Source organism: Anolis carolinensis, chromosome 1 (genome assembly GCF_035594765.1).
Source record: "Anolis carolinensis isolate JA03-04 chromosome 1, rAnoCar3.1.pri, whole genome shotgun sequence".
Lineage (NCBI taxonomy): Eukaryota > Metazoa > Chordata > Lepidosauria > Squamata > Dactyloidae > Anolis > Anolis carolinensis.
Window position 1 is genome coordinate 85,427,563 of NC_085841.1, and position 23,889 is coordinate 85,451,451.

The 23,889-nt window shown below is 40.1% G+C and overlaps 1 protein-coding gene across 4 annotated transcripts in view; it reads right to left on the reverse strand.

The window, feature by feature from the left end:
- Positions 1–1,683: 1,683 nt before the first annotated feature.
- The window catches only part of myb (MYB proto-oncogene, transcription factor), a 48,545-nt gene continuing 26,339 nt past the window's right edge, over positions 1,684–23,889 (reverse strand). For 2 of the 4 annotated variants that reach the window (XM_062978362.1, XM_008114535.3), the window contains 8 exons: positions 22,843–23,100; positions 21,261–21,617; positions 19,981–20,123; positions 18,645–18,759; positions 18,118–18,243; positions 11,184–11,294; positions 9,840–9,947; positions 1,684–3,084 (listed from right to left, as the gene is read on the reverse strand). In XM_062978362.1, the coding sequence (XP_062834432.1) occupies positions 2,968–3,084; positions 9,840–9,947; positions 11,184–11,294; positions 18,118–18,243; positions 18,645–18,759; positions 19,981–20,123; positions 21,261–21,617; positions 22,843–23,100 (1,335 nt within the window). In that variant the 3' untranslated portion in view covers positions 1,684–2,967. The remainder of the gene's footprint in view (positions 3,085–9,839; positions 9,948–11,183; positions 11,295–18,117; positions 18,244–18,644; positions 18,760–19,980; positions 20,124–21,260; positions 21,618–22,842; positions 23,101–23,889) is intronic. The other 2 variants (XM_008114537.3, XM_008114536.3) reach the window with 1 other exon arrangement.

Consider the following 23,889-nt stretch of genomic DNA (forward strand, 5'->3'; position numbering starts at 1 on the left):
ATAACTTAGGGAAATTTCTAACATACAGGCAAGCATTCCTATAGGGCAGAGGTTCTTAAACCAGGAGTTCATGGAAAGATTTCAGGGAGCCTGTGAGTTTGACTTGAAACAAAAACACCTTATTATCTTTATTTTCTCTAACTTCTAACTGAATAATAAACTGTATAATGTGGACTTAATACAATTTTTATTTTGGTGTAGCATTTTTTGGGTGTAGTGAATAACTGCTTGAAAAATTATTGGTGAGGATGGCTGAGACAGTTTTATGACACCATGGGAATACTCAAATTTTTAAATGTCGAAAATGACCATTTGAACTGATGTTGCACCGAGTTAGGTTATCAGATACTGAAATTATAAATTTTAATTTTGAATAATACTAAACTTTAATTTAAAAACATGCCAATGCTGAGTGTCATAAAACACGCATTCTGAGAAGGGGTCTGTGGTTTTTACTGACTGGCAAAGGGGTCTGTGAAACAAAAAGGGTTAAAAACACCTACTCTATAGAGCAGTGGTTCCCAACCTTTGAGCCTCCGGGTGTTTTGGACTTCAACCCCCAGAAATCCCAGCCAGTTTACGAACTGCTAGGAACTGTGGGAGCTGAAGTCCAAAGCACCTGGAGGCCCAAAGGCTGGGAACCAATGCTCTAGTGTTTCCAAACACGAGTCTTCAGATGTTGAAATGCAGTTCTTATCATCCATAACCAATGGCCATCCTGGTCACCTTGGGAGTCCAACAACATCTGGCTACCAAATGTAAGACACTAGTCTAACAGTAGAAATTTGCAAGACTATTGATTTTGTACACAGGCACCAAGTAATGCTTCACTTTGGCTGGACTGCATCATGAATACACATGTAATGAAACTTATAGGGATGGCTGGGGGGGAAGGGAGAAAATGGAGTGGGCAAATCTGATTACAATGGAGATTGACAACGTTGGAAAGTGAGAGTTGTGTTAATTGGTGTGAGCCATTGGGGCAGAGGATAAGATATAAGAGGTTTGGAAACATGGGAACTGCAACACAAATTCTTTATTTTGTTGTTATGCTGACTTGTGTGCAGATTTCTTGTTCACTTCAAATTTTGATCCTATTTCTTATAAACCCTATTTTAATTTAAACAAATGCAAGAGTGCACTGTTTTCAGACAGAAATCCATACTGGAATGGTTATAACTTTCAACCACCATTTTTTTATACAGGTTGACCATCACTTCTCTGAAATTCTGAAATACTCCAAAATTGTCCACAAGGGTGGCTGTCATAGTGACACCTTTGCCTTCTAAAGATTCAATGTTCACAAACTTTATTTCATGCACAAAACTATTAAAATATGGTGTCTAAAATTATCTTTAGATTATGTTATAAGGTATATGTGAAATTTCATATTTAGACTTGGATCCTACCTACAATATATCCCATTATATGCAAATACGAGTACTGTAGTTCAACATGTTAAAAAAATCTGAAATCCAAAACACTTTTAGTCTCAAGCATTTTGGACAAGAGATACTCAACCCGTATTTTCCTCTTATATACAGATTCTCACTGAACCAAAAAAAATATTTTATGTGTGAGATATCATACTCCCCAACATTCAAGTTAATTCTCACTGTATATAGCTTGTGCTTCTCTCACTTGATGAGCTCCTGAAACAGATACTTAAGAGATTGAACAGAGTTTTTACAAAAACAACACACTTTATTTATCTACAAGGCAGTACAGTGTATTACAAAAAGTTAAGTGCAGAGAAAGCTGCACCTAATTCTATTAAGGCAGCAAAGTCATAGTTCAGAAGAAGAACAAGCGCAACCTTTTCTTGATAATGGAGAAAATCTTGATATAACCAAAAGTCCAAATTAGAAATTGCTACGTTAAACATGGGACAAAAATTAAAGACAAGCAATACTATGTTCTCCCAAATGCTTGAAGTTTGCATTCTGTGTTGTTGCAAACCAATTAGAATACATAAACATAAGCACACAAAATCTCCCAAGAAGTGTTTCAAAGTACAGTTTGTAAAAAAAAAAAAAAAAGGGTGGGGGAGGGCAGGATAAAAACAGTATTTTTAATACGAAAATAAGAAATGCTAGTGCATAGTCAAGTAGCTAGCCCCAGGTTTTACTTTTTAATAAACCTCCATGGCTCAAATAGCTCATCTACATGCTGTAAATTTGTAGCAGCAACAAAACCCCAAAACAACATGGAACAAAACCCACAGTAACCATTTGGCATTTACAAAATTAAATTACTGAATAAAAATATAATTTGTTCTCATAAAACTATGTTTCATACAGAAATAATTTTTAAAGCAAGCTAAGTGAAACAACAACAAAACACACACATAATATCAATCTAGCGATCTAACAAATGGAACAGTACTTCCAATGGTATAATTGTGTCATGTTATGGTATGCCCTCAGCTGATACCTTAACATTAGACTTTGTGGTAATGCTTTTCTTGCGGTATTTTATACCAAGACATTTGTTCAATGATTTAGAATAAGCTGCTGAATTGAGTGCCAGCTCTGAGAAGGAGAAAAAAAAAAAGAAATCCTTAAAAATGTCTTCACTGACATCAAAACTTCTGTAGTAACTCTTCACTGAATTAATACTGTTTCATTTGATCTCCCAAAAAGTTTTGTTTAATCACTCAAAAATCACTGTCTTAAAAAATTGCATTCATAGTATTCACAATTAATTGCATAAATCTCAGAACCTAATTATTTTAGGTAAGCATCAGCAACAAACAGAACTCTTTCCTTTTTTAAAGTTGGGTGAAATCCAACATGAATATTCTATACATATATGCTTTTGTGATGATATGCACTTTGTGCTGCTCCCAAATGTTGTACCACAACAACAACAATAATAAAGGCTTTTCTCGCATTGTTGAGAAACCGTAAATCCAAATTAACTGGAAATGTTTTGAAAAGACATCCTAATGCTTGTTGGATGACCTATCTACATAACCAGAGTCCGAGTTGAGAAGGCATTCATGTATTTTCGTGCTGGATCAGGGAAAGACAACTGATCCTCTGTCTTCCCACAGGATGCTGGGTCCCACGTGTTGCTAAAATGCTGAAAACAAAGAGAGAAAGTGAGAAAGACTGTCCCCTTTCTTCAGAAGCTTCTTTTTCTCCCAGAATGATTGTCTTAAACTTTTAGAAGAGAGGCATCAAGGGGCTTATTGACAACAGCCATACGCAAACCACTGGACCCACAAATGTTTTTTCCTTTTTTTTCTTTTTCTTTTTTGCTACTTATGCCCAGATAAAGGCCAGTGGAAAGGTGTTGAGACTGTGTAGCTCTCCACTATCAAACAATGATAAAGACATTCCTCCCACATGTTGCTGGACTACTCTTCCCATCATCCTTCACCACTGTCTTGCTTTAAAAAAACAACATGTTCCTTCAACATGGTTTACAACTGGTCCTTGCAGTGATCATGTCTTTCAACTGCTGTGAAATATGAAGATTAATTAGATGTTTTTGAACTGATCTCTTTTACAGTTTATGTTAGAATCCCTGATGTAGATCCCAATTTGGTATATGGTTTATTGAGACACAATAGGTAATTTATTTTCACCTGAATCTAATTTGCCACTATAGGTCTTACCAGAATTAATGCTCAGAGAAAACAGCAAACATGGTATTGTGGTCTGAATACTGGATGAGAATTCTCAGCCACAAAAATCCACTGAGCAAGTCATATTCTCTCATCCTAAATTAGGTATAGGGAGTTTTATTATTTATTCCCAGGTCAAAAATGCATTTCCTGACTATTCTCCTTTGTAATAAATGAATATATAACAGAGAACTGCACAAATGGCTGTGGCATGGATCTAAATGATTAGTTAGTCACTACTGGATTAAAGCCACTGAATCAACAGCGGGCCAATGCATAGGTAAATCCCATCAATTTAGTGGGCCTACTCTAGTTAAGAATAACAACAAGGTTCAGATTTAACTGAAGCTCAACTACTCTGTTTGGAAGTACTGATGACAACCATGCCTCAAACGTGTTTTATGAAGGAGCACAGAAATCTACAGATCTACAATTGGCCAGGTCCTGCATATTTCCTGGTTTTAGTATTGTGTTTTTAAATCTACCATGAAATTATTTGGCGTTTGAATATCATTACCTGCTGCTTCATTATTTTAACATTTTATTGTACTTGTTAAAACTAATGTGAGTCCTTGGATTGAAAAGTGTATTATAAAAAGGCAGAACAAACACAGATAGCAAATGCTTAAGAATATTCCAAAGCAGGTCAATAGTAACAGGCCTGATTGTCTATTTTGAAAGAGCTGCAACCAACAGCAATGCAATGAAGACTAAAGCTGGATGTGCAAGCTAAATTATTGGCTAATTTTCTACAATTTAATAATTCTAAAAAAAATAGGTTTCTAAACTTAGGTTCAATCTAGGAATACCTGCATAACCCATTCCTGCTTTTGACTCCAGCAACATATATAAATACTTGGGGCATTTTCAGTAGTACACTACCACATAGCCGGAGGTATATCTCCCACAATGAAAGATAGTAAAATAGCTGGCTGCCAAAAGATACACAATATTTCTTGGCTATAATTTAAGACCATTCTGTTTTTGTGGTATTTACAAAAGTTGGAAGCCCTTTGCTACACAGAGATAAACATATCTATAGCCAAAGCTGCACAGATACATGCATGTTCCCTAGACAACAGCAGGTTAAGAATTTAAGCACTCCATGGAATTTGTCAATACAGGCAAGTATTCTTCCTCCTAAGGCTTTTAAAAAATGTTCAGCTTCACCAACAAAGTGATAGTGTTGTTATTTTGCCATGAACCTGTTCCCAAACTCAAGTTCATTTAGGTCAAACCACGATCCTTAGGGTATCAATTTACAAGTGGGGAGTTGAGGAAGACTAGGCAATGATGTAGGAGGCAAACAAGGAGACAGGGAAGATCCGAGCAGAATCCTTTGTCTCCGGGTGCATCTATACTGTAGAATTAATGCAATTTGACTGTAATTACACTTTGGTAAGAAAGGCAAAGCTAAGTCCCAAGTACACAAAATATACTGAAGTAAACAAACATTATGAGACTCTCATTTTCTTCTTTTCATGATTTAAAAAACCTCATGTAACAGTGGCCTGCCTCCATTATCTGAAATATGCAGAAATGGGCAGGGATCAAAATTCACTGCAACCACACTGTGGTAACTTGATAGCAATTGTCACACCCTACTGCTCACACTACAACACTCTGGGATTCTCTCCTTCTGTAAACAAAGGCTATTGATTTACGACAGCAGTGGTGAAAGGCACCTCTGGACCTACTTTAGCTTGCTTTGGATAATGCTCTCCACAATCCTTTCCTTAGGCTTGTTAGAGAAATGAGATCATGCTTTCCCACCTAGCCTAAAAGCATATTTCCTTTCTCTAACATTCCTAGAGGTTTATGAGTAGAGCTCAGAAAAGTCCCTATTTGGACTCCAGCTCCCAAAAATCCTAAGGCAGTATAGCTTGTGGCTGGAGGACTCTGCGAGGTCTATCTCTTAGAAAACTTTCTCAAGCTCTGCATAATATCTAATTACAGGTAGCAAGTCCAACTCACACAAACTTCAACTATGGATGGAATCCTGTTGGGTAGTTACAAATATGTAACCTACAGTTATGCATGTGTAACTCTTACATATTGACAATTGCGAAAGGTGGAACATAACAAATCCAAGTCCTCCAAACCCAACTTATTGGTAAGCAATATCTGGGATCAACAGAAGTCTATTTCCCTGTCAATTGGAAAGAATGGATATCTTTTAATGCACCTGGAAACATTTAATTATATATGGGGTAAGGAGAAAAGGGGGGAAGTGGCTTCTGCACATCCCCTTGCGTGAATGTTTTTGAGGGGGATTTGTGACAGGGGTCCTTCTTCTACCTATCGTGCCAGAGATCACTCACAGGAAGTGGTCAATGAGTCTTTTGTGGTGCATACCTGGGCACAGAGTTTTAATCCAATGCTGTAGCTGTTGATTCACTGGTTTTTTTCTTTGTATTTTTGTACTCTTTTGTAAACCACTCTAAAGAAATACTGATGGGTCTGGCAAAAAGTGAGACATGAATTTGATCATGTATGTATGCTCAGGAAGCCACAGTATAAAAGAGGAAAGCCACAGTGAAATCTCCCCAAAAGCTACTGTTGTCACTCCAGCAGTATTACACCTGTATTGCTGGCACTTGGGTTCAAAGTAACATAATACCAAGCTCAACATACATGTGGAAAGAAAAGCCAAGGCACTAAAGCATAAAATCAGAAATTGCTAAAGCCTGAATCAGTTTTCATAGGCACTGTACAGGGTTCAGGGATAGAGAATGGGTGGTTCTCCAGATGTTGTTGGACTGCAACTCTTAGTAGCCTTAGCCAGCATGGAGAGCAGTAAAGGATAATGGGAGATGCAGGCCAATAATGCCTGGTGAGGAGTCCTGCCTTAGTCACTGTTCAGAAATGGCACCCTTTTTTGACAAATGCTAAGTCCTTTCTCAAGTAGTGTTGTGGGATTTAGTTTCTCAAACATCCATGGATAGCCAGATATCCTTTTGCTCCTGTTTGAGACTGCCATTCTGAAGCAGTGGCCTCATCTGACCTACAATTGGTCCATAGGCCAACCTGTCAGTGACATACAAAAGAATGTGTTGCACAAAGAAGCTGGTTGTTACTCCCATTGATTTCTATGGAATGTATTAGCCTTTGAGGTATATGTATATGGCTTTATTTGCTTGAACTTGTAAGTCAAATTAATGTATAGTCTAAAACATATAAGACTATTTCAAATTTGAAACTTTTATGTGCCACCCTGTGAATTCTGGATATAAGGTAGAATATAAAGATATTAAATTAATTAATAAGTAATTCCTGTTTTTTGGGGTTTTTTGTTGTTGTTTTTTTGCTAGATTGTGACACAGGACTGTATACACATTCCTATGAACACTTTAGGTAAAGCAAGTGCAAACAATGTCTACATATATGTTTAGATCAGGACTTGGATTACACAAGGGTTTGAAGCAACATATTGTATTGTTTCATATCAAATTTACTCTTAACTACTCAAAAGTTAAAATTGTGGATAAGAACAGCAACTTCATATGTTTACATTACTTTAATATATAATTATAAAATAATGGCATATTTTCAACTGTGTCACCCCTAGTTCATTTTGTGTCATCCATAATGCTACCAGCACATCCTTCTGTTGGCAACATTGCTATCTTGCTTATCTTGTAGCATGCCTCCAGCAAAAGTGAACAGTAAACAAACTCTCAAAGCTTTAACTGGGATAGCCAGTTAAAGCACTTTAAATAAAAGTGAACCCTTCAGGAAAAATAGAGCAGTAAAGGCAAGGCAAAGGTGCTTTCCTCCACCCCCTCACTGTAAAGGCTGTTCACACATGAAGTTTGCCTGCAAGGCAATATTCAATAAAACAACTCTGTGAATATGCAGTGCGTACACAGTATACATAAATTATAATTTACGCTGGTAATGTGAATTCCACATGCAAAATAATTGCTTCCACATACATGCAAACATAGGAACACCTTCTAATTAGATTTCAGATTTTACCTCAGGTCAACATAAACAGTTTACTCAAGTGACCATAAGTATCACATTGTCTTCAGTCATGCTGCATTTCAACAAATGAGCAGAACACTGACCAGATTGTTTTATAATGAAAACAAAATAACTGCTGACCATGTTTCCTGAGGTCAACAGCAAAGCTATTATTGAAAGACTAGGACTGCACCCATAGTAGTAGTAGTAGCAGTAGCAGCAGTAATAACAACAACAACAACAACAACAACAACAACGTTTCCCATTTTTAACAGACACTGACCTGCAAGCCATTTATTGGCAAAGGATCCGTACAAATACAGGGTGTCTTAGATTTATATGGGAGAAACTAGCTTCTAGATCTTCTTGCACAGTATTTGTACGGAAGTTTTAAAGAAGGATTGGGACCGATGCTGCTGAACTATGACTCCCAGCATTCTTTACCACTAACCGTGCTGGCTAGGGCTGCCTAGAGTCACACTCAAACAATTCTGGAAAGCCACATGGTTCTCTTCCCGTTTTAAATGAATCAGAATCTTAGGCACCCATCCCATTTCAAACTGATCATTCTGATGTCAAAATGACACTTGCAGTCAGGATCCTGAACACACTTGGTACACAGATATTGGAGCGGACATTGAAGCATACAATCAGGATTCACCACAACACTTTTATCTGCTCCTCCAGAAAAAAGGGAAAATACTATGGCAAATCTGACTTATACAGTCACTGTCCCCAAGAAAAACAACACTCTTAGCAAAAGGAAAGCTGGAATAATGCAATGGTAGGCTTAATAAAGAAGAAGAGTGATCACAATCTAGAAACAGCAACTTATGCATCAATATACAGGACAAGCTCAAAAGCGGTTAAGAAAGTTAATCCAAGTTCTGAAAGCTCTTCCCTTCTTTTGAGAAACAATGCTGTTTCCATCACTACTTTGCATTAAGGAAGAGACAAGGCGGCATGTGCTTCTAAGTCATGCCTTATTCCCTCTTTACTTTCTCTTGCCTGATGGTCGGCCTTCACCAGGTTCTATGATCACAGTCATTTGCTGACTCTGCTCACCCGCAGGTCAAAACAATTAAAGGCAAGTTCACAACCCCATGTTTTCTGGCTACCCAAATTGTTGGATTGGAATCACACTCATTTATTAGCTTTAGCTTAACAAATAAAAACCTAATGCAAATTTCAAGTGAAGCTAATAAAACAATTCCAATTCACTTACTTAGGGAATAATTGGTCGTAATGTGCTTATTTGCCTAAGTAGCAGTAATAATTTTGTTGGCTCAGCTCTACAGAAGTAGAGATAATTTTAAAAATAAATTCTTATGCACTTGGCCATATGGGCAATTGTTGTCCAATTTATCTCTGCAGCTACCAAAGCTTGTGGTAAATTACCATTCTGTATGCCTTCCAAGTCCCACATTCAAAATGTCACCGCCTCACATCATTTTTTCCCCTTGGCATGTGAAGCTGTCTTTCAGTGCCTCACACAGTATAATTACAAGAATACAGCAGGTGAACTGATCTTCCAAAATTATGAGTTTCAGCTCTCAAGTAGCACATGTCTGGATCACACTTGCTGAAGAATGACCGTTGCTGCTGTGGGAAACATGGTGCTTAAATGGATAGGCCGGTGGGCCTGTCCCACCATGTTTTCTTATAGTCTCAGGAGTAACAATTTTTGGTTTTGAACCTGACTGTGTACAAAATGATCTTGTAACAACTGAGACCACTGGTCCATCCAGCCCAGTACTGATGTTGTCAGGGGTACTTGGGGTTTTACAAGAGTCTTCTCCACTTCTACCATTTTAATTTGCATTTTAACATGCTACCACTATTCCATTCCAGCGTGAGGTACTGAAAGACAGCTTCCCATGCCAAGAGCTGGACTTTTCATTTGCCTGTCTTTGTGTTGGGCTGAAATCAATGTCTATGACAGAGCCAAGGTGAAATGCATATTTCAGTGCTTTAAAAGCAAGAGATATAATGGGAGGACGGAGATAGCAACATTTCTATCATTTTTTGTTTACATTTTGGCAGGATTCCAAACGTCTCTTTTTTCAGTTGCAGAATAAAAAAATGTCACCTCTGAACTTTTGTAACCAAATGTCAGCAGGTCAGCTACTTTTGTCCTTACATATTTTTTCCTTCTTGTAGTCAGCCCTGAGTCAAGCACATCTCAACTTTTTTTTAGTTTATAAACATTTCTAGTTTATAAAAAATTTAAGTGGATTCTTACCTGAAGTGGACTACCTGATGACTTATTTTTATGTAATGTGAACAATTTATGTGTATTGTCTTCTTCCACTGAAGCAGCCATCTTCAAACCAGAACTGGTAAGTAGATTCTGGAAAAAAAGAATGAATACGTAACACTGTTGTTTCCAGTTTTTAGAAATGCTGACCTTATAGGTTCATCCGATAATGTAGCTGGGAAGGACTGTCAAACAGAATTTTCTTTTGTGTAAATTTCTGAGTTGGGTTTGCAATAATGTCAGAGAAAAACTGATTGGCTACAGTGAGTCATGTCATTAAGTTCACAAAAGAGGCCTTGGAATTCCCACAAAGAAGGGACTGCAGTTAAAGGAGGAAAATGGTCCAGAAGCAGCAGCAAGAATGGCTGCAAATACATGTTTAAAAGATGCCTTTAAAAATTGGACAACAAATCACTGTCCCAAAGCATTTTTAAAGGTTTCTCAGTAAATATATGGCACAGTTGTTTAAGTGGTGGACTGGAATGGGGACATGCATACCAAACAAGGTATTTCTTTATCTTTAGCAGCTAATACTAACATGTAGTATGGACCATACAGTCCAGTAAGACTGAAAGAACACTAGGCTAATTCTGATACCAGTACATTTACTGGAACAGCATGAAATAAAAGCTAAATAGCAGTAAAACTGGTTTAGGTACTTAGCTAAATTGAATGGCTGATCAGGATATATTATGTTCTAATCCCATTTATATTTAAAAAACTAGATTATGCCATTTACAGAAGATACTGGGCAAGGAAAACAAACATCTCTGCCTAATAATTCTGTTGACTTCAGCAAACACTTTAGTAGCTCAATTAAAAGCAGAGTTGTGCCTCAGCCTTTTACACATATTATATTATCAGCATCCTACTGTCGGAGCCTCTGGTGGCGCAATAGGTTAAACCATTGTGCCGCCAGGAATGCAGAATGAGAGGTTGACAGTTCGAATCCGGGCAGAGCGGGTGAACTCCCTCTGCCAGCTCCAGCTCCCCATGCAGGGACATGAGAGAAGCCTCCCAGAAGGATGGTAAAACATGAAACATCCGGGCATCATCCTTGCAGATGGCCAATCCTCTAACACCAGAAGTGACTTGCAGTTTCTCAAGTCGCTCCTGACATGAAAAAAAATCCTACTGTCATAAATAAAATGTAAAGAACAGGCTGGTTGGATGGACATATTTCCATGTATTTTCTGAATACAGTCTAATCTGCACACAGGAGTGGTGTATACACCTGGACCAGTGAACCAGGTGTAGCTTGTGGACAATGTCTTTGCCACACACACACAAAAAAAAAATAAAACCAAGAAACATGGCATAAATACCTACCGGTACATCTTCCCCTGGAGATGCATATGTGAAGAGCTGTGCATTCAGACCTTCAGCTTCCCAACTGTTTGAGCAAAAGAAGTTTCCTGCTTTACCTGTTGGAGATGCAACCTGCAAGCAGAAAGAGAAGTAACATTTTAAATAGAAAGAACTAACTTTTTACATCCTTCCAGAGTGGCTAACATTATGCCATGGACTAGTTCTTGAAGAGTCCATCTCTATGGATTGTAATATAAGTTTCCTGCATTCAGAATTTTTTTTAAAAAAATATACAAACATTAAATTCTTAGTATATTAAAGATATGTAATGGTGAACACAAATGAGAAATGAACACATTAAGTATTTAGATTTCCATATTTTAAAGTTTTAATTTCTTAAATAACCAAGTGAACAAAATCATTTCAAGTCTGCATCCTATTTAAACTGAGTGTGGGCTTGGCTCCTGTGGTCAAAATCTAACTGTTGTGTGACTGTTGTGTTGAAAGAGAGCCAGGTACTTAAGTTGATTGACAGCAGGCATTGTCCCCTGTTAATTGAGTTTCTGGGAAAGCTTTATTTGCCAGTGTGAGTTTCTGCCAGAGCCTGATCCCAGAAGGGCAGTTGGTTCTCGCAGAAGCAGAGGCAGCAGGAGGACATTTTTGCTCCCTGGCTTCAGGTAGGATTTGGCTAAGATTTGGCTAAGATTTTAAACTGAGTGTGGGCTTGGCTCCTGTGGTCAAAGTCTAACTGTTGTGTGACTGTTGTGTTGAAAGAGAGCCAGGTACTTAAGTTGATTGACAGCAGGCATTGTCCCCTGTTAATTGAGTTTCTGGGAAAGCTTTATTTGCCAGTGTGAGTTTCTGCCAGAGCCTGATCCCAGAAGGGCAGTTGGTTCTCGCAGAAGCAGAGGCAGCAGGAGGACATTTTTGCTCCCTGGCTTCAGGTAGGATTTGGCTAAGATTTGGCTAAGATTTTAAACTGAGTGTGGGCTTGGCTCCTGTGGTCAAAGTCTAACTGTTGTGTGACTGTTGTGTTGAAAGAGAGCCAGGTACTTAAGTTGATTGACAGCAGGCATTGTCCCCTGTTAATTGAGTTTCTGGGAAAGCTTTATTTGCCAGTGTGAGTTTCTGCCAGAGCCTGATCCCAGAAGGGCAGTTGGTTCTCGCAGAAGCAGAGGCAGCAGGAGGACATTTTTGCTCCCTGGCTTCAGGTAGGATTTGGCTAAGATTTGGCTAAGATTTTAAACTGAGTGTGGGCTTGGCTCCTGTGGTCAAAGTCTAACTGTTGTGTGACTGTTGTGTTGAAAGAGAGCCAGGTACTTAAGTTGATTGACAGCAGGCATTGTCCCCTGTTAATTGAGTTTCTGGGAAAGCTTTATTTGCCAGTGTGAGTTTCTGCCAGAGCCTGATCCCAGAAGGGCAGTTGGTTCTCGCAGAAGCAGAGGCAGCAGGAGGACATTTTTGCTCCCTGGCTTCAGGTAGGATTTGGCTAAGATTTGGCTAAGATTTTAAACTGAGTGTGGGCTTGGCTCCTGTGGTCAAAGTCTAACTGTTGTGTGACTGTTGTGTTGAAAGAGAGCCAGGTACTTAAGTTGATTGACAGCAGGCATTGTCCCCTGTTAATTGAGTTTCTGGGAAAGCTTTATTTGCCAGTGTGAGTTTCTGCCAGAGCCTGATCCCAGAAGGGCAGTTGGTTCTCGCAGAAGCAGAGGCAGCAGGAGGACATTTTTGCTCCCTGGCTTCAGGTAGGATTTGGCTAAGATTTGGCTAAGATTTTAAACTGAGTGTGGGCTTGGCTCCTGTGGTCAAAGTCTAACTGTTGTGTGACTGTTGTGTTGAAAGAGAGCCAGGTACTTAAGTTGATTGACAGCAGGCATTGTCCCCTGTTAATTGAGTTTCTGGGAAAGCTTTATTTGCCAGTGTGAGTTTCTGCCAGAGCCTGATCCCAGAAGGGCAGTTGGTTCTCGCAGAAGCAGAGGCAGCAGGAGGACATTTTTGCTCCCTGGCTTCAGGTAGGATTTGGCTAAGATTTGGCTAAGATTTTAAACTGAGTGTGGGCTTGGCTCCTGTGGTCAAAGTCTAACTGTTGTGTGACTGTTGTGTTGAAAGAGAGCCAGGTACTTAAGTTGATTGACAGCAGGCATTGTCCCCTGTTAATTGAGTTTCTGGGAAAGCTTTATTTGCCAGTGTGAGTTTCTGCCAGAGCCTGATCCCAGAAGGGCAGTTGGTTCTCGCAGAAGCAGAGGCAGCAGGAGGACATTTTTGCTCCCTGGCTTCAGGTAGGATTTGGCTAAGATTTGGCTAAGATTTTAAACTGAGTGTGGGCTTGGCTCCTGTGGTCAAAGTCTAACTGTTGTGTGACTGTTGTGTTGAAAGAGAGCCAGGTACTTAAGTTGATTGACAGCAGGCATTGTCCCCTGTTAATTGAGTTTCTGGGAAAGCTTTATTTGCCAGTGTGAGTTTCTGCCAGAGCCTGATCCCAGAAGGGCAGTTGGTTCTCGCAGAAGCAGAGGCAGCAGGAGGACATTTTTGCTCCCTGGCTTCAGGTAGGATTTGGCTAAGATTTGGCTAAGATTTTAAACTGAGTGTGGGCTTGGCTCCTGTGGTCAAAGTCTAACTGTTGTGTGACTGTTGTGTTGAAAGAGAGCCAGGTACTTAAGTTGATTGACAGCAGGCATTGTCCCCTGTTAATTGAGTTTCTGGGAAAGCTTTATTTGCCAGTGTGAGTTTCTGCCAGAGCCTGATCCCAGAAGGGCAGTTGGTTCTCGCAGAAGCAGAGGCAGCAGGAGGACATTTTTGCTCCCTGGCTTCAGGTAGGATTTGGCTAAGATTTGGCTAAGATTTTAAACTGAGTGTGGGCTTGGCTCCTGTGGTCAAAGTCTAACTGTTGTGTGACTGTTGTGTTGAAAGAGAGCCAGGTACTTAAGTTGATTGACAGCAGGCATTGTCCCCTGTTAATTGAGTTTCTGGGAAAGCTTTATTTGCCAGTGTCGCGCGCGCCTTACGGCGCGCACGAAAAAGGCACCTTTACTAACTATCCTTTGCAGTACATACAGGAAACAAAGCAACATAAACAAATACACAAAGAGGTGGTTTGTTGCAGTTTGCACATAAAGTGCGTGCATATTACTTAACTGTACAAAGATCCCACTTGGCCACCACGCTCACCAAGAGATGCAACAAAAGCAAAACATTCCCATCACATGCACCAGCTGTAGCATGTTCCGCTTTTTCACACAAAAACTAGACAACTACATCTGCTCCAAATGCAAACAGATGACTCTGATGGAGCAGAGGATCCAACAGCTCGAGCACCGTATTAAGACCCTTAAGGACATTCAGGCACTCGAGCTCTTCTTGGACACTGCACAACACACTGCTGTAGATCAGCAGCCTGCATCACACCAACACCACCAAGACCATGATCAGGAACCTTATGGGGAGATCAACTCAAAGGTAGACAACCCTCAGGCTTGGAAGGAGGTCACCCATAGAAGAAGACACAGGACCAGGCAGCCTCCGCAGAACTCCTCTGCTCAGCTGCATTTACACAACAGATTTGAAATTCTTACATCATTAACATACAATCAGGAAACACATCTTGTGGAGGACCACAGTTTCTTAGATACCACTCAGTGGACCACCCTGGATCAATGCGCAGGGGATAGCCCTGACGGGGACAGTGCATCACCACAGTCACACTTATGTAATCATGCAAATGCTCCATCCCCAATCATAGACCAGGAGCAACAGGAACATCCTTGGGAGAGTAATGGGCTCTCGGATGTATCTCAATGGATTGTCATTGATGAATGCACTGGGGATGTTGAGGAGGAGGACAACACTTTACACCTACATGATTCACTTCAACAGGAACACTCTTCAGGGGACATACACACTGTCTTGCACAAAAGGGACCCTGTCAATCCTCAAAGGAAACAGGTCTTGGTAGTAGGTGACTCCCTCCTTAGAGGAACGGAAGCCATCATTTCCAGACCGGATGGGATGGCTCGAGAAACATGCTGCCTCCCGGGGGCAAAAATACACCATATCACTCAGAGGCTCAGCAGGCTCCTAAAGCCCCATCACCCTCCCCACCTTATGTTGATTCATGTAGGTACCAATGATACCGCTAGGCATACTTTTCAAAAGATCACAAATGATTTTCGAGCTCTGGGAACAAAGCTAAAACGGTATAATGTACATGTGATCTTTTCATCCCTCCTCCCTGTTGTAGGACACGGCTCTACAAGGGCCGGAAAAATAGTACAGGTCAATAACTGGCTCAGAAAATGGTGTCAAGAGGAGCATTTTGGCTTCCTTGACCATGGTCTACTCTTCCAAGAGGATGGACTACTGGCAAGCGATGGGGTGCATCTCACACAAGTAGGAAAACATCTTTTTGCACACAGACTCACAAACCTCATCAGGCGCACTTTAAACTAGATCCACTGGGGGAGGGGAACAACAGCCTGGCGAACACTATATTACCCACGACCACAGGCAACCGCCAAAAGGCTAAACGGAGGGCTGCACAAACACAGCAAGGACCAAGCACAGAGAGCACAATAATCCCAAATAAACAGTTCGAGAGGAGGTCACAGGGGCTTACATGTCTTTACACTAATGCTCAGAGCATGGGAAATAAGCAAGACGAACTCCAACTCCTAGCACAGCACCACACATACGATGTCATAGGCATCACTGAAACCTGGTGGGATGACTCCCATCACTGGAATTTAACCATTGAGGGCTATAACCTCTTTCACAGAAATAGAACAAAGGGGAGAGGAGGGGGAGTAGCTTTATATGTCAAAAACAGTTACGTTGCAGAAGAAATGCAAGACTGTAATCCGGGAAACCAGCTTGAAAGCATCTGGATAAGAATCAAGGGAACCGGGACTCAAAAAGATCTTGTCGTGGGTGTCTACTACAGACCTCCGAGTCAGGATGAAGGACTTGATGAAGCCTTCTGTCAACAGCTGACCAAACAGGCACAAAGAAGAGATATAGTAGTCATGGGCGATTTCAATTATCCCGATATCTGCTGGAAAACAAACTCAGCCAAGAGTACAAAGTCCAACAAATTCCTCACTTGCCTTGCAGATAATTTTATGGTCCAGAAGGTAGAAGAGGCAACAAGGGGATCAGCAACTCTTGATCTAATCTTAACAAATGTGGAAGACCTGATCAATACAGTTGAAGTGGTTGGATCCTTAGGGGCAAGTGACCATGTGCTCCTGCAGTTTGCAATACAAAGGAATGCTGAAACTAAGACAAGTCAAACACGCATTCTGGACTTTAAGAGAGCTGACTTCCAAAAAATGAAGGAATTACTGAGCGGCATTCCATGGACGCCGATATTAAAAAACAAGGGAGTTAAGGATGGATGGGAGTTTTTCAAAAGTGAAATACTCAAGGCGCAAATGCAAACAGTGCCAACAAAGAAGAAAAATAAGACAAGTGCAAAGAAGCCAGAATGGATGTCCAAAGAACTTCTAACTGAGCTAAAGCTCAAAAGTGACATGCACAAGAAGTGGAAAAGGGGAGAAATCACCAAAGAAGAATTCAAACGTATAGCCAACACCTGTAGGGAAAAGGTTCTGGCAAACAAACTAGTAAAATGTGGGCTAGACAAAACTACGGTTAGGTGGATCTGTAATTGGCTAAGCGAACAAACCCAAAGGGTGCTCACCAATGCGTCGTCTTCATCATGGAAAGAAGTGACAAGTGGAGTGCCGCAGGGCTCCGTCCTGGGCCCGGTTCTGTTCAACATCTTTATTAACGACTTAGACGAAGGGTTAGAAGGCACGATCATCAAGTTTGCAGACGACACAAAACTGGGAGGGATAGCTAACACTCCAGAAGACAGGAGCAGAATTCAAAACGATCTTGACAGACTAGAGAGATGGGCCAAAACTAACAAAATGAAGTTCAACAGGGACAAATGCAGGATACTTCACTTCGGCAGAAAAAATGGAAATCAAAGATACAGAATGGGGGACGCCTGGCTTGACAGCAGTGTGTGCGAAAAAGACCTTGGAGTCCTCGTGGACAACAAGTTAAACATGAGCCAACAATGTGATGCGGCTGCTAAAAAAGCCAATGGGATTCTGGCCTGCATCAATAGGGGAATAGCGTCTAGATCCAGGGAAGTTATGCTCCCCCTCTATTCTGCCTTGGTCAGACCACACCTGGAATACTGTGTCCAATTTTGGGCACCACAGTTGAAGGGAGATGTTGACAAGCTGGAAAGCGTCCAGAGGAGGGTGACTAAAATGATTAAGGGTCTGGAGAACAAGCCCTATGAGGAGCGGCTTAAAGAGCTGGGCATGTTTAGCCTGCAGAAGAGAAGGCTGAGAGGAGACATGATAGCCATGTACAAATATGTGAAGAGAAGTCATAGGGAAGAGGGAGCAAGCTTGTTTTCTGCTGCCCTGCAGACTAGGACACGGAACAATGGCTTCAAAATACAGGAAAGGAGATTCCACCTGAACATCAGGAAGAACTTCCTCACTGTGAGAGCTGTTCGACAGTGGAACTCTCTCCCCGGGGCTGTGGTGGAGGCTCCTTCCTTGGAGGCTTTTAAGCAGAGGCTGGATGGCCATCTGTCGGGGGTGCTTTGAATGCGATTTCCTGCTTCTTAGCAGGGGGTTGGACTAGATGGCCCATGTGGTCTCTTCCAACTCTACTATTCTATGATTCTATGATTCTATGTATTTCTTAAATTGTGTCACACAGCTGGACACAGTTGCTATCCTTTTTCCTCACTGGATGTCTAATTTAGAATCACTTTGAATAATCTGACCATTTGGACACATTAAATATGGCAAGATTTTTTCTAAAACCAGTTTGCTAATTTGTTTTCCTGTCACAATAAGTGGCCAGATAGAAAAACGTCTTGGTAGTCTGTGCTGGGTTTTAAATGGTTTCAAGTCAATATGATTCTACTTGCCTCCTGTTTGATTTTCTTTACCAAAGGAGATCCATTTTCCCGTAAGCCAGTTGCAATGCCAGATTCAACAGTCTCTTGCTTGATAACATCTTGCAGGTCATCAACATGATGAGTAGGTGTTTGAGGCTAAAATGAAGGCATAAATATTTATTTATTCCTTTCCTTTTTGTCTTTCTTAACATACTTTAAACTATTATGGGATATCAGGGTGATGTACAGTATAAACAATTAAAAACCCTTCCAGACTCGATATCCTGTACATGTATACTTCAAAATAAAGTCTCCAAGTGTTTTAATTCAAAAAAACCAAACATGTTTTGGCATAGCACCACACCAGAAAGAAACCGGTGTTGCTGCCTTTTGGTCCTTCAAGGGGTTCACAACTGGGGTTCTGCAGAAGAGAAGGCCCTCTCCCATGTCATCCCCCTTCACACTTCCCCCATTGGTGAGAGAAGAGGAAGACCTCAGTGCTCAAGCAATTCATTTGTTCAGGAACTCCATTTATATGACTGTTCATTTTCACTTACCAACACTTTTAAAGGGCCATATTTGAATTCTTGAGCTGCAAGTGCATTTTTAAATGGAGTAGGTGTTCTTGGAGTACTTTCCAATATCGATCTTTTGATAGCAGGGGTTCTGAAGCTGAGGCCGTAAAATGAACAAAAGAAAAAGGTGCAATTACAAGTTAATTTCTTTGTTGTGATACTAATTTAGATTACAGTAATAGTTAAAGCTTTGAGCTCTGTGTTGTAAAGCCATAGTCCCAAAGGCTCATCAGTACTATGGAAATGATCAGAAGCTGTTTGCAGGCCTTGTTAGAGTAGAAGTAAGGGGGGTGGGGGTGGGACACACCAGGCAATAGGCACAACTTGACTAGAAAACAATCACCAGTCCTTTTTGCTTTTTTGAAAAACTATTAAGCCACAACCTTAATATTTACAATTATACATGGAGTGGCCTTGGATGGGGCATGTATCCCTACCAGTGAACACGTGACCCACAATCTACTTGATGACAGACATTTCCAGAATGGTAAATATGAAATCCATTGTTATTGTCATGGAAAGATAGCTGACACCTCCTACTCTCCAGATACAGCAGGTTCGGTTAGCCCCCACACTCATGATCCATCTCTCCTAAAACTGGATCTAAACCCATGCCAGTCACCAAAGTTGTGACAAAACCCATTTACATGTACTGAGAAGGTTAAGCTTATGAGTCCATATCTAAAAGGAGGGAGGGAAGGCACATTCAAGGAGAATGCTTCAGGAGTGTTGGGGACCAAAAGCAATGATTCTCCATTGGAAATAAGTGAATCAATGCTCTGAGTCTCTTTAAAACAAAATAGTGGTATAGAAATAATAATAATAAGAGCTGGTTCTACTATAAGAAACAGTAGCGGTAAGTCCTATGTCTAATGCAGGGGTGAAGAGTCTGTGGCTCTTTAGATACTGAACTAATTTTCCACAAACTTGGCAATAAGAGATGATGGGAATACATCTGGAGAGTGGTAGCTTTACCATCCCTACTCTTAAACAGACACCATGAACCTGTTCCTCCTTCATATATTCATTATGAATCATTCCCATAGATGTGCGCTCTCATTCATGTCAATGAAAGAGGTGCTCTAATTAAATAGAGAAGCTCATGGGTCAAGCTGCACATCACTAAAGTGAATGGGAATCCACTTACACAGAAATGCTGCATGTATCACAAAAACCAAGTCTTTGGATCAGGCAAAACAAAACAAAACAACGAACAAAACCCAAACAACCCTACATGCCTTTGTATAACCATTATGAGATTTTATAGTAACATGACAAAAAGATGGTTTAAAAAACAAAACAAGATAAAAGGACCTACACATAGTTTTCCTTCTGCGTCTTAAATGCTTGATCTCTGTGAAAAGGTGTTGAAACAGTGACTTTATGAGAACAGAGGGGAGTAGCCGTTATAGGAGGATTGTCTAGGTCCAGACTTTCTTGGCTGGATGAGGTGTTCAAAAACTGCAAAGATAATAAAATACAATACAATTAAATATATTGGCTTTTTTTAATGGAACCTGGTAATGTAAACTCAGAGAAAAGAAGTGAGTAGTCTCAAGATAAATTAACAGAAATGCTTCTACTGACTCACAGTGTCTCAGTCCTAGTGTTGTTTTGTGTAACAAGAGTATTATATTTGGCTGCAATACTCCCAAAACAAAGTTCTTATTTCCTCTGTTGGGATTTTGTTCCAAAATTATTTATATAAACAAATATCTCCTTTACTTCAATGGGAAATTTACCTATGTTTGGCAGGTCTAATATGAAAGAATCTTGAAATCTTTCCATTAAAGAGTGTGGAATCTTTTCAACATAACATCAGACAATTATGTTTTCAAAAAGTATGAAAATGAAGTCTAATTTTTGCCTGTTGAAAGAAATTCTCTCACTTTCACAGCATAGAAAATATTGTGGTTTTAAAAAACATTTTTTAACTTAGGTAAACACTGCATTTAGCGAGAAAGCAATGCTATTGCAGAATATAAGGAATAGAAATTCACTGACAATAAAAATTACATTTAAGGTTCTACAACTTTATAGGAGGAGTCCACAAATCACTCAAACCACCACTCACTTAAATCTACTCAGTCCCATTGATTTCAAGACAGATTAAGTATGTCCGCTTAACAGGCTTGTAGATCGCACCCCATACCATTGATTCACATTCCACTATTAACTTGGTGGTACAATTTGATATAACTGGGGTACTTTGTAAGATAAGTTCAAAACTGTTTGTCTGTTTAGTCAGAATTGTGGGGGAGTCAGGGAACCATGCTGTGAAAAGGACATAGCAAGAGATTATAGGAAAGAGAAAAGTTAAATTTCCAAAGCAAAATGAGTAAGTAAAAGCAAAGCAAATAACCGATCCCTTCAAAATCACCAATTAAACACACACACACACACACAAGCAAATTATCAGTTAAGAGGGCCACCAGTCTAAACTCAACAGGAGTTAGAGGCATGAGAAGATTTGAGACAGGAAGTAATCAATGAGTGCAAGAGTAATTAGTCATTTGTTCCAAAGATTAGTTTCTCTATGTTGTTAACACCTTGCTGCCTTTGAGAATTAGTAGCATCTGTGCTGAAATCTTGCTCTACCTGCGAGGGAGAGAATGGCAGGCTTTTGTCAGGGGAGCGCTTGGGAACTGAGCGGCTGACATCAGCATGTGTAGCAGACTGATTATGGTCACTGGCTAAGTGGCTGGGATGCCCTCTCTTTGTACGCAGAAAGACCAACGGAGCTGTGCCACATTGTGAGCCAGTCAAGGACTTTGGCATAGTATGGGATTCCTGACTCAACACGGCTTTGCTCAGGTTTGAAAGAGGATATCCTCCAGGCCTACAGGCACTGGCCTCGATTTGCTGAAGCGCTTTGCCTGGGGGAGCTTGGCTAGGCGAAGTGTCTGCTTCTTCAGAGAATTCAAAACTGCTGAGATCACCCCATGATGAAGGATCCTGGAAACAACGGGGGAAGCCAGGGATCTGTGAGACAGTGCATCGGACTCCCTCATTAAAAAGAAATTAAAAACCCTATAGCACTAGAACAATAACTTTAATAAAAGGGGGGGGGGGAGGAAAGACTAAAAGAAAAAGTAATTGTTACTCATTTAATCCAATTTTGACAGTGTTAAGAATTCTCAAGGTACAAAAACTGTATGCAAAGCATTCTCATGGTGGATGTTTATAAGCAACAAGATGCTTTCCTTGCCAATAGTGATAGGAGAGCCCCATATGATACAAAAATATCCTGTCTTATAATAACACAATAGAATTTATAAATAAAAAGGTGTTAGTGTCTGAGATGTTGCTATAATGTATACAGGTAATGTATAGAGGTAGGGAGCCCCGGTGGCAAAGTGTGTTAAAGCACTGAACTGCTGAACTTGCAGACCGAAAGGTCGCAGGTTCAAATCTCGGGAGCGGAGTGAGCGCCCGCTATTAGCTCCAGCTTCTGCCAGCCTAGCAGTTCGAAAACATGCCAATGTGAGTAGATCAATAGGGAAGGTAACGGTGCTCCATGCAGTCATGCTGGCCACATGACCTTGGAGGTGTCTACGGACAACGCCGGCTCTTCGGCTTAGAAATGGAGATGAGCACCAACCCCCAGAGTCAGACATGACTGGACTTAATGTCAGGGGAAACCTTTACCTTTACTTAATGTATAGACGTAAACATTTCATTTGTACCTCTAATGACTAAAGACCCCTGGGGTAATTCGAATATCATCAGTTCTACAGAAGGTTAGAGCATCTGCAAAAATGCTGTGAAGTTTCTTGATGTTTTCACAGAAAGAATACATTCATGTCATGTTTATTCTTTTTTTTAAAAAAAAATCACAAATCCAGGAAAGCATATAGATGTGTATGTTGTCAGTTGGAATAGAACTAAAAATACATTATATGTCTTTATTTAGACGTATAATTTGTAAAATGTGTAATTTTATATTTGGTATTAAGTGTATGAGAACATTTAATATGCAACATAGATTAATAATTCTATCTGTAACTACTGGAATCTAAGTTTTATCTGCTACTGGTAAATACAAACCGTAAATTAGACTAACATCCTGATCCCACCCATACCAGACTGCCTATAAAACAATGACAGCACATAAGAAATCATCTTAATATTTCCAGATCTCTATAATACCCAAGCCTCAGAAGATAACTATTCTACTTACAGAATCAATTAGTTGAAGTGTTTCCGCAAATTCTAAAAGATTCTTCACATTATCTAGGAAGTTACTTTGGTGGACAATCATGCACCTTGCAGGAGATGCACTTTCTTCAGGCAAGCTACCATGGTCCACTGGTGGAGATGGAGTGCAGTGGTGATGTTCACCCAAAGAGGAAATGGGTGCCCTATTGCCACTAGTTCGGGAACTGTCTGTGATTGTGGTGCTGTGCCATCCTTGATAATCTGATGTGTGATTCTCTGTCTAAAAGGGAGGGAGAAAGCCGGGTGAGGAGGGAAGAAAGAGAGAGACAGGCAGAAGGAACTTAGCAATGCAATTGCACAAGATGTCAGATGGCTGTTGAAGGAAAAGATAAAAAATAGTTGCATCATCTAAGCGCTCAATGCCTATGAAACAGTTGTCAAGATGTTTCCTTTTATTTGTGCAGCAAGAGCTTTTTTGAAAGGATAGTAAATTTATTGCTCTCGTTTAGGCATTACCTCATCTTGTGCAATAATTCTGCTTCGTGGGGGACATATCTATGGTATAGTATGCAATGTTGACCTACACAAATAGCCTGGTCCTCCAAAGTCCATCAAGTGCCTCAGTTTATTTATTAACTGATGTTTTTTGTAAATAAAAAATACAAAAAATGGCAGGATTTTCCATACTGAAAGTTCAGACTGGTCTGTACCAAGAGGACTTAAAAGTGTATAAAATGCTGAAATTCACATCACATTTCAACAATTGTGTGGCAAGTTTGTCTGTGGATTCAGTCTGAAAGCAGAGTTAATTTTTTGTCTTTCACATTCCTTGTCTACCTCCTATTCTTGCCTAAAACTACAGCTTACACCAATGCATCGAAAAGGCTGTACAATCAATGTGGTTAGGAAAGCAGAAGAACAAATTAACAGAAGTCTCTTTCCAGGATGACCATGCGGGAGAATAAGTTGCAAAATGTAAAATAGAAATTAGGAGTGGCCAAACCAACACGTCATGCACACAATTATTTTATGATTGACTAGAAAATGAATTACTAATATGAATTAATTG